Here is a 9,373-nt window from a genome sequence, read left to right as displayed (position 1 = left end):
TGCTCATTGTTGGGGCTACAACGAACTATAAATAACAGCCTAGGGAGTGGCACGTAAGACTGAGTGGCAGAATTCAGCTCAGTCCTAGCTGCCGGTTTTTGCTTTGCTGATCCTTTTGTAACGGTGTCCCTTTTGCTCTGCACTGTTTCATAATTTCAGATGTCATGAGAAAATGATCGATTCCCACTCCTCACACTGCAAAAGCTGGGGCTGAACCCACAGTCCTCCTGTGGTCACTGTGTTTTAAGCACAGAAAAGAGAATAAGACTTTTTCTCCTTGCAGTGAGGCAGAATGGGAAAATGTTCCCTAGAAACAATTAATAAAAAAGAAGAGCTGCTGCTAAACAGCTTTCCTTGGAAACTGAGCTGCCTCAAACTTTGCTTTGCTTCTAGTTGGCAGAACCAAATGGTCACGTTAGCTGAAGCACAACATGAGCATAACTGCAGCGCAAGTAACCGATGCGGCCAACCTCTCGCTCCCCATTCACTCAGTCCCTGGCCTGGCACTACTCCTCTTCTACGTAGCCTGATGATTTATCTTTCCATGCGACACGAAGGCAGAACTGGGTCTTCCCCCTCGGTCCCTACTAAACACAACACAGCACTTTTCTGGTCTTGGTGTCATTATACTGCTATTTACATTTATGTGCACTAAAGCTGGAAGTCTTGCTCCTACAGTAGCTCTCCTGGGATCAGCTTTGACCTTTTAATTGCTGTCTGGGACCCCACCGTCACCTGAACAGTTCTCCTTCAAACAATTTAATCGCTCAGTAACTAAGCTACAGTGCAGAGATGCTTAATGTTTAATTATGTGAGTTAATTCTCTTCTTATAGTCCTACTATTACCCTCCCTCCCTAACCTGTGAATTTGGAGGCTGATTCCTACCGAGACTTCCCTACATGGAGCTCACACGCACTTGCAAAGATCAAGACCCCTCTAAGCAGGGGAAGGGACAGAATACACTGTAATTTCTCGGGAAGTAGGCAATTACAATAATTACAATTCCAGCTCTGATACTGCCAACCCCCTTCACCCAAGCCACTACTCAGCCAACAAATTTATTTCCATCTCCCCAGCTCCGCTGCCATTTAAACTGAAGAGATCAGAATAAAGGATATGAATACATCTCCAACATGCAACACAGCAATATAAATGCCCAAGCTATTGTGGGGACTTTGTCAGGGCTGTGTGGCACTGCAGTAAAAGATCAGGAGTTTGGGTTAGTTTTTTCTGGCCTGGCACCTGACTTCATGCTAATAACAGCAATGGGCTGTGCTATATAGATGGAACCATTTGTTTGCTTGGTTTTTGTCAACAATGTCAACAGCTAAATTACTCTCCTGATAAAGACACCACATGATATGTTTTAGTCTCCATGACTCACTGAAGACACCAAATGCTTTGTGCATCAGCAGTATGATTTACATCATTTTAGCAAACCAGAATGACATATCACACTAGTAAACTACAGACCAGCAGAAGCATTCAGATAAGCTGCAAAACCTCCCTGGCCAGAGCCCACACTGAAAAAAGCTGAGTGGTTCCACACCTGGGGGAAAAAAAGAGGGAGAAGGGGCAACAGTGTGTTCCCTTCATCTGATGCACTGAGCACTCTCTACTTGCGTGACACTGGAATGAACCTTCAGCCAATTATTCACCAAAGCACTATCTTTAAGAGGGAAACCCCCCGCCAGCATTGGCGCTCCCATAGCAGAGATTATGCTCTGCCAAAGAGGGACGTTTGGAATATCCCTCATTTCCAGCCTTTTCTTACTATTGCCTTTTAGAAGCTCATCCAGAAAGTTTGAGCAAAGATGGATCAAGGCAGGAGACAGCACCGAATTGTCCTCATATAAAGCATTCAACAGGTTAAAAGAAAGCAAAGTATTTTTTTGAACTGTAAAAACTGCTTTCTAGCAGAACTGGTAGCTAGAGAAGGATACTTTACCCTCAGCCTATAGGAGACTGCGGCCATGGTTAACTATTTGGCAAGCTTCATTAAACCTTTCTAAATGGTGCTGTTTGCTACCACTATTCAGATGCGTAATTTCCTTGTAAAGCAAAGGAGTTATTACCCTGGATGTCACTTTTTTAAATTATATGCATTAAGTTATTCTTCATGGCCATACTTAAATACTCTTCAGGACTTTGCTCATGTGATAAAGAGAATCACGCACAGTACTATCACTTCTGTCTCTGGACAGACAGGTTGATCTTATGGCTCTTAACCACAGGAATTGTACAATAAATGTTCCCTGACTGGTTTTACACGCATTCCTCTTCCAGCATTAGCTTCCACAGCATGCCTACAATTTCAGGAATCTTCAGAGTAATTTGGTTAGTGTTCATTTAAACTCATCTCACAGCCTCATCCTTTTGTAACGACCTGTGCTGAACAATGTTGCATCTCCTAGTCTGCAAGTGACAGCAGGAACCTGCAGCCCTAATGACTGATGCATACCAAGTGCTTCGTTTGTCTACAAGGCCTTCCCGACATGGGATTCTGACGATGAAAATAAATAGAAGCAACTGTTGATCATCGCAGCAGGAACACGAGCTAACGCTTTCTCCAGAAAGATGAAAGGAGAGAGTTTGATCCTGTTCCCGCAGAACTCATAAAAACTTCCCTAAGAAAAATACGCTTGATCTGGCTGCTTGTGCCAACAAGCTTTCAGGGGGCTTCAGTGGATATAGACTCAAGGTATCACAGGTCCTCCCCTACTATTTCAGCTGTCTATGACCAGATGCAGAATGGAAAGTCTCCTGTAGCAGGGACGACTCCTCAGCAAGGTGAGGATTATGTCTGTATGTCTGTACTTGCCCCAAGCTGACATAGCACCACAGGGTATCTAGGAAGTGAGTACTTGCACTACAATGAGACAAAATCTGCCGGAATTTTCTAAGACGAAAAGCGTTCTCCCAGCAAAACTTCACAAGAGTGGCGTCTTTGGGACACCAGCTGGATAACCAGTATTTAAGGGTTTATTCTCGCCTACTTCCACTGTCACCCATGCATCAGGGCACTCTGACACCACTGGGGCTGCGATGTTCCAACTTCGCAGTTTCCTCAGCTTCCCATGCTGATCCTCAACAACACTGTTCTCTATAGCTCTGCAGTTTGGATTGCGAATTGCTTTGTAAACAACTATATTGCTCACTACGCCCGTTCCTTATACAGAGAAAGACCTGCTAGCCACAAGAAGAAATGAGCCTGTAGCACAGGAGAAAAAAAAAAGAAAAAAAGCATGTAGTTCTCATTCTCAAGAATGTTTCTCTATTTGATCAAGAACCAAAACACCACCAAAGCCCATTTATTAAAAATCATAAATGAATCCAATGTTTAATTAGAGAAAAATCAAAGCCTTTTGTGACTGTACAGGACACAGATTTTGCGAGGCCACCTCCTCTCCAGAAAGCTGCTTTATTTAACATGGCACAATTGTAAATTTCACCTTAGCTTGGCGGTTTGGGTTTGCAAAACAGGAATGTCTTGAGAAAAAGCAGACATATCAACAAATTCTGAGAACCCAAATTGCTAGATTGCTGCAAGAATTCTTGTGAAACATCTGTATTTGTCCTTATGTAACACATAACCAATGCCTAGGCGTAGGAGATACAGTCAGCAGGGTTGAAGTAATCCAGTGATCTGATTATGCAGCAGAGTTTCTGACCAATTGAGCTTAAGCTCATTTCACTTCTCAGAGATTGTTTCTTCTCCTTTATAAACGACAATGTTCTGGTCCGTTTCATACACTTTAACTTTATAAAGAGTTCCCATGGGCAGGAGCTTCTTGAGGTTTTCCCAGATGAATACTGCAACGTTCTCTGTGGTGCTAAGAGTGAAACACGAGCAGATTCAGAACCGAGAGCAATGATATTTAGGCTAGACCCAGAATGGGCCAGGGGGGATGCTAAAGGCCACAGGGAACCACGCAGGCAGCTTTCACATGATGACACCTTGAATGTAAGTGGGGCTTGGACCATTGCCAGCAAACATGGATGAAATGAGGTCTAATCAACAGGTCCAGGTCGTATCTGTCTCCCCAAACTGTCCACAGAGCAGGCTCATGTGACAAGTGCCAGTCTGCAAAGGGGTCCTCAGGTGCAAGCAAGTGGTGCCTTCCTGGGTATGTGGGATGGCAGCTGCTCCAGCAGGCCTGCACCTGGCCTGGCACAATGAGGCAGGCTGTGTAGCAGCAGGGCTGGAAGGCAGGCAAGGCACCCAGCACCTGACATGCACAAGTGCGTGTCACGTGTGTTACACAAACAAGTATCAAGGCTGCTCTTTCAGATGTAGGACTAAGCCTTGAAGACTGTTCCTTGACCCTGCAACCAATGCCACGAGGAGTCCCCATCACCCACCTCACAACCTCAGCAAAGTACGGCACATCCTTATCCAGGTTTTTGTGGTCAAGTGGTTCCATGATTGCCTCCTGCAGAAAGAAAACAGTGACAATCTTGTCCCAGTTGGTCAGTGGAGTTCACATTACAATGCAAATGGGACTGGAGCAAGGCAACAGTATGTAAAAAAAGGGTAAGAGCCCTACATCCACCTGTTCACTTCCTAGCTGGAGACATGGTATTGCCTAACATCGCAGCACTAAACCATTTTAGTCTTAAATCATTCCTTAATTTCTTCTTTATTCCTATCATCATCAACTCACCATGTCTCCACCCTGGTACTAGATAAATTGCTAAGCTCTAACCAATTCTCCCAGGGGATGTGTAGGAAAATAGTGCGATTACCTGCATATATTCTTTCAGGTCTGTCAGGTTTATAACCATTCCTGAGACTGGGTCAATCTGCAGGGAAAATAAAAGGGAGATTAGTAGCCTAGCTACACGTCCTTATCACCAAGGCTGCCATGAACCTGTACAAATCAGACTGTGAATATCTGTGCGCTCAGGACATCTGAGCCACAAGAAAAGTATCTTTCCACCTTCACACACTGAGTTCCAACTCTACTCCTGTGATGTTCCCAAAAGCTAGATACAACATACAAACAACTATAACGGTTCCACTCTTTTATAAAAGCTGACACCAGGGAGGAAAAACTCATCGAAACACTCAGTTGTCACGCAACAATCTAGCAGGACCATAAGCAGGAAAACAGGCATTAAACTTCTGGGTTGGACAACCAGGGACAAAATAGAGACCAGCCTGAGCTCACGACATCCTCCCATCTGGACAAGGCACAGCTCCAGCTACACAACACTCCCAGGTTGTGTAGTTCACAGCATATTTGGGGAATGTAGAAGGAAGAGGCTTTAAAATTTTAGTTTCAGTTCTGAATAGAAACTCCCTTTCCTATGAACTGGAAATCTTCAAAAAGTTGTTTGGAAAACGTCAAAACCAAAGCACTGTCTGAACAACTCACTCTGCAGAATACACAGAACAATGACAGGATAAAGGGTGAAAAACAACTGCAAAAGCAAAATTTCTTTTTGTATTTGCAGCAAAATACCTTGATAAAGCAGCAGAGAGAATCAGTTACTGGAAGTGCTAAGCGTCCCTGTGGCTCAGTAGTCACCCAAAGGTACCCCACAGATCTGACCAGAGCCTATATATTATGCAGTGAGGCTCTGGCAAACTAAATTATGTGCCCAGAGGATGATTACAAACCTTGGATTAAATATGGTCACCTGCAAATCCTTGTTAGAAGCAAGGTGAATAGGACAATGATTATGGGAAACCTTCTTCTATAGTGGTGTGTACAGAGTTTCCACAAACAGCCTGGGAAACCTAGCAATTGAGCTAGAACTTCAGTACTGCGGAAGACGGGGACCCATCTACCCTGCCACCCTAAGGAATGGAAAAAAAAATGTTGATCGCACTTACCTCTCCACGCACAGTCACTGTAACTGAAAAAAAGAAAGTATCGGGTCACGATGAAGCCAACAACAAAGTACACTACTGATTGGGACAGACAACCCATTCGTTGCTAATCCACAAGGACGGGTGCAGGCTTCCCAGCACTTGAAAGTGAGACTGTTTTTATAAAATGGGTATCCACTCCATAAAAAATAATGACTCAGAGTTACCCAGCTCATCAAAGAAGTCATTCTCCAAGGTCTGATGCCCAGAGACACACCACTATCCCTGAAATGCCCCTTGCAGGCAGAGATAAGACTAGATGACTTCTCAAGTACCTACTCCCTATGACAGCCTGTGCCCTGCACACTCAAGATCAGTGCCTCTTAATCAGCAAAGTCTTCTGGACAATGCAGACACCCTAGGTGCCCATACAACCACCGGACCCCTGAGACCGTAAGATGTGGGGTCAGCTTATAAGTCTTCTGACATCATGGAATACCAGAGAAGGAAAGTAAGGGATGAAGTGGCCGCCAACTCTTCAAGAACTAGAATTACTGCAAGGTGATTTTCATTTCATTTCAACCCAGAAGTCCTTTCAACAAAAGAGACAAACACTTGGAAACATCATCCTTATAAGCTCAGCATTCCTTCCCACTAACCCCAGGAGATGAGAACAGAATCACAGCTCACTGGGAAACTCACAAAAATAGAAAGACAGTGATTTGAGCCTGGTTGCAATTCTCCTCTGGGATGGGAAAGCCCCTTCATGGTCTTTTCGTCACCCCTCCACACTGCCAAGGAACAGTTTTAGAGGCACCTCCCTACCTTTCCAGCAATTTTTTTTACGGTGGGAACATCCTTCTAACATGAGAAAGCAAGAACTGTTGTACCTGTAAGACAGCTTTAAAATGAGGGACAGATCTTCAGTCTAGCAATCTGTCTTCCCTGGTAAAGCTAGTAGCTCTGCAGCAGAGGTTTCAGGGTACGTACAATACACAGTGCTAAACCGGAAGCCAGCCTGGTAACTAGAGAGATGATTCTACATGCATAGGGTATAGATGGTAAGAGAAGAACTTGTGAAAACAACATTCAAATAAAGTTTACGGGTTGTTTAAATTGCATGCCTTTTGCTTAGAAAAATCATCATTCAAAACATAATGATTTTGCAGATTATAAACAAGTAGATTTGATTCATGAAATGACATTTTGAGATAAATATTTATTATGTATTTAACTCAATAGCTTGCAAATCCATGCCATGGCTCAACCCCCGCCCCCCGCTGCTGAGGATTCCTTCTAATTCTAACAAACTCCAAAACCAGCCACTAAAAGCCACACCAGACTGCTGAGACACATGACCGGCCCAGTTCTCCCATGGGTTACTCTGCACTCAAACCAGGCCGCCTGAGAGCAGCCTCTCCACAGCTACATGCGAAGGCATGGAAGTCAACTCCTTACCTTTATAGTTGTGTCCATGGCCATTTGGATTGTTGCATTTCCCAAACAGCTTCAGGTTTTCTTCATCACTCAGTGATTTACTGTGAGAAATACAGACATGGCATTTCAGGATCCATTACAGATGTTCACGGCTTCACTTCAGCTGTGATTGCTTTCTAGCTCTTCCATCTAGTCACTCTCCTAAATGTAACTCCCTAGCTTTTCCTACTCAGGAGGCACAAACAGAACCGGAGGAGTATTTGGCCCATGAAAAGATGTTGTTGACAACGGGGTTTCTTTGCTGTGGTTTTGTGTGTCTATATGCAGATTTCATAACAACTGCCTAATGCCACTGCTGTATAAACACTAACAGCTATTCACATATGAATATGGCAAAATCACTTGGGCTCCGAGGAGGAAGCACCTGGAGCAAACTATGCCTATTATTATTTATTATTAGCTAACAAAGCTTAGGGAGCTTCTCCAAGAAGTATAAAGGACGACTTCCCTCTCTGAAGCTTTCCTTTGAAGAAACTCGGGTGCCTGCTCCAAGGAATATTTCAGGCCGAGGCGCTCCAGCAATACGCCACTTTCGAGAAAAAGGCAACAAGTGAGTTGCTGACAAACTGCAAGCATAAGTCGTCCCATTTAGAAACAAAACTTCAGCTCTTAAACCAGTTGAGGACGGATGTCTAAAACCAGGACCGCCTCCTAGAGGCTGCAGAAAAGGGACTAAGCCAAAGAGAGCCGGGAAGCGCTGGACAGCAGGCTCGCACACACGCAGCCGGGCCGCCGCCTCCGTGCGCCGCCGCCGAGGGGACTCGAACGCGCGAACGCCAACGCCCCGCAGCTGTGCGAGGCCTTCGCGCCCTTCCGCCGAGGACGGCTCCCAGGGCCAGGCGGCGGGGCGGGGGGGGGAGCCGGGCCGCCCCGCAGGTGTGCCCGCCTCCCGGGGCGGCGGGGCCGGGCGTCCCGGGGCCGCTCACCTGTGCAGCCGGTGGCAGGCGCTGAAGCAGACGGTGCGGGAGAGCCTCGCCAGCCGGGCGGCGGGCGGCGCCATGGCAGGGCCGCGGCGGGCGGTGCTTGCGCGCTGGCGTGGCCGGCTCCATCCGGGCCTCGGGGCGGAGCGGCGGCTCGGCAGCGCCGCCCGCGGGAGCCGTCCGGCGGATGCGCGCTGGCCCGCCGCGGCGGTGCCTGAGCCTCTGCGGGTGCCCCGGCCCCGCGGTGCCCGCCGAGGCGGGCGCAGGGCTCAGCGCCTCGGCCCGTTCCCTGCCCTCGCCTTGCCCTGAGGCGCAAGCGGGCAACGTGCCCGCGTTGTTCATTCCCACAGCTGGGCTGCTCCTCCTTGTCCCCAGTTAATGTCTCATAGAGTCGTAGAATCATAGAACCATAGAATGGTTTGGGTTGGAAGGGACCTTAAAGATCATCTAGTCCAACCCCCCTGCCATGGGCAGGGACGCCTTCCCCTAGAGCAGGCTGCTCAAAGCCCCGTCCAACCCGGCCTTGAGCACTTCCAGCAATGGGGCATCCACAGCTTCTCCGGGCAACCTGTTCCGGTGCCTCACCACCCTCCTAGTGAAGAATTTCTTCCCTATATCTAATCTAAATCTACCCTCTTTCAGTTGAAAGCCATTACCCCTTGTCCTATCACCACATGCCCTTGTAAAAAGTCCCTCTCCAGCTTTCTTGTAGGCTCCCGTTGGGTACCAGAAGGCCGCTATAAGGTCTCCCCGGAGGCTTCTCTTCTCCAGGCTGAACAGCCCCAACTCTCTCAGCCTGTCTTCATAGGAGAGCTGCTCCAGCCCTCTGACCGTCTCATGCCCCTCCTCTGGACTTACCCCAACAGGTCATAGAATCATAGAATGCTTTGGGTTGGAAGCGACCTTGAGAGATCATTGAGCGCAACCCCCCCCTGCAGTAAGCAGGGACTGAACCTGTGAACTTGGCGTTATTAGCACCATGTTCTAACCAACTGAGCTAACCCAGCTGGTCAATGTCCCGGTCCATGTCTTTCTTGTGTTGGGGGCTCCAGAGTTGAAGGCAGTACTCCAGGTGGGGTCTCACGAGAGTGGAGCAGAAGGGGAGAATCACCTCCCTCGACCTGCTGGCCACACTACTTT

General features: G+C 47.2%; 1 protein-coding gene across 1 annotated transcript; it reads right to left on the bottom strand.

Moving 5' to 3' along the window:
- Positions 1 to 3,388: 3,388 nt before the first annotated feature.
- Positions 3,389 to 8,313, bottom strand: PTS (6-pyruvoyltetrahydropterin synthase). Its single transcript, XM_075723341.1, has 6 exons — positions 8,240 to 8,313; positions 7,275 to 7,354; positions 5,841 to 5,863; positions 4,748 to 4,804; positions 4,364 to 4,434; positions 3,389 to 3,834 (listed from the first exon to the last, which is right to left on the bottom strand). The coding sequence occupies exons 1-6, from the start codon at positions 8,311 to 8,313 to the stop codon at positions 3,693 to 3,695; spliced, it is 447 nt and encodes a 148-aa protein (XP_075579456.1). The 3' UTR covers positions 3,389 to 3,692.
- Between the last annotated feature and the right edge of the window lie 1,060 nt (positions 8,314 to 9,373).

The sequence above is a fragment of the Pelecanus crispus genome, chromosome 19 (assembly GCF_030463565.1).
Source record: "Pelecanus crispus isolate bPelCri1 chromosome 19, bPelCri1.pri, whole genome shotgun sequence".
Lineage (NCBI taxonomy): Eukaryota > Metazoa > Chordata > Aves > Pelecaniformes > Pelecanidae > Pelecanus > Pelecanus crispus.
The sequence above is the reverse complement of the archived record's forward strand: the minus strand, read 5'-3'. Positions and strand labels throughout refer to the sequence as shown.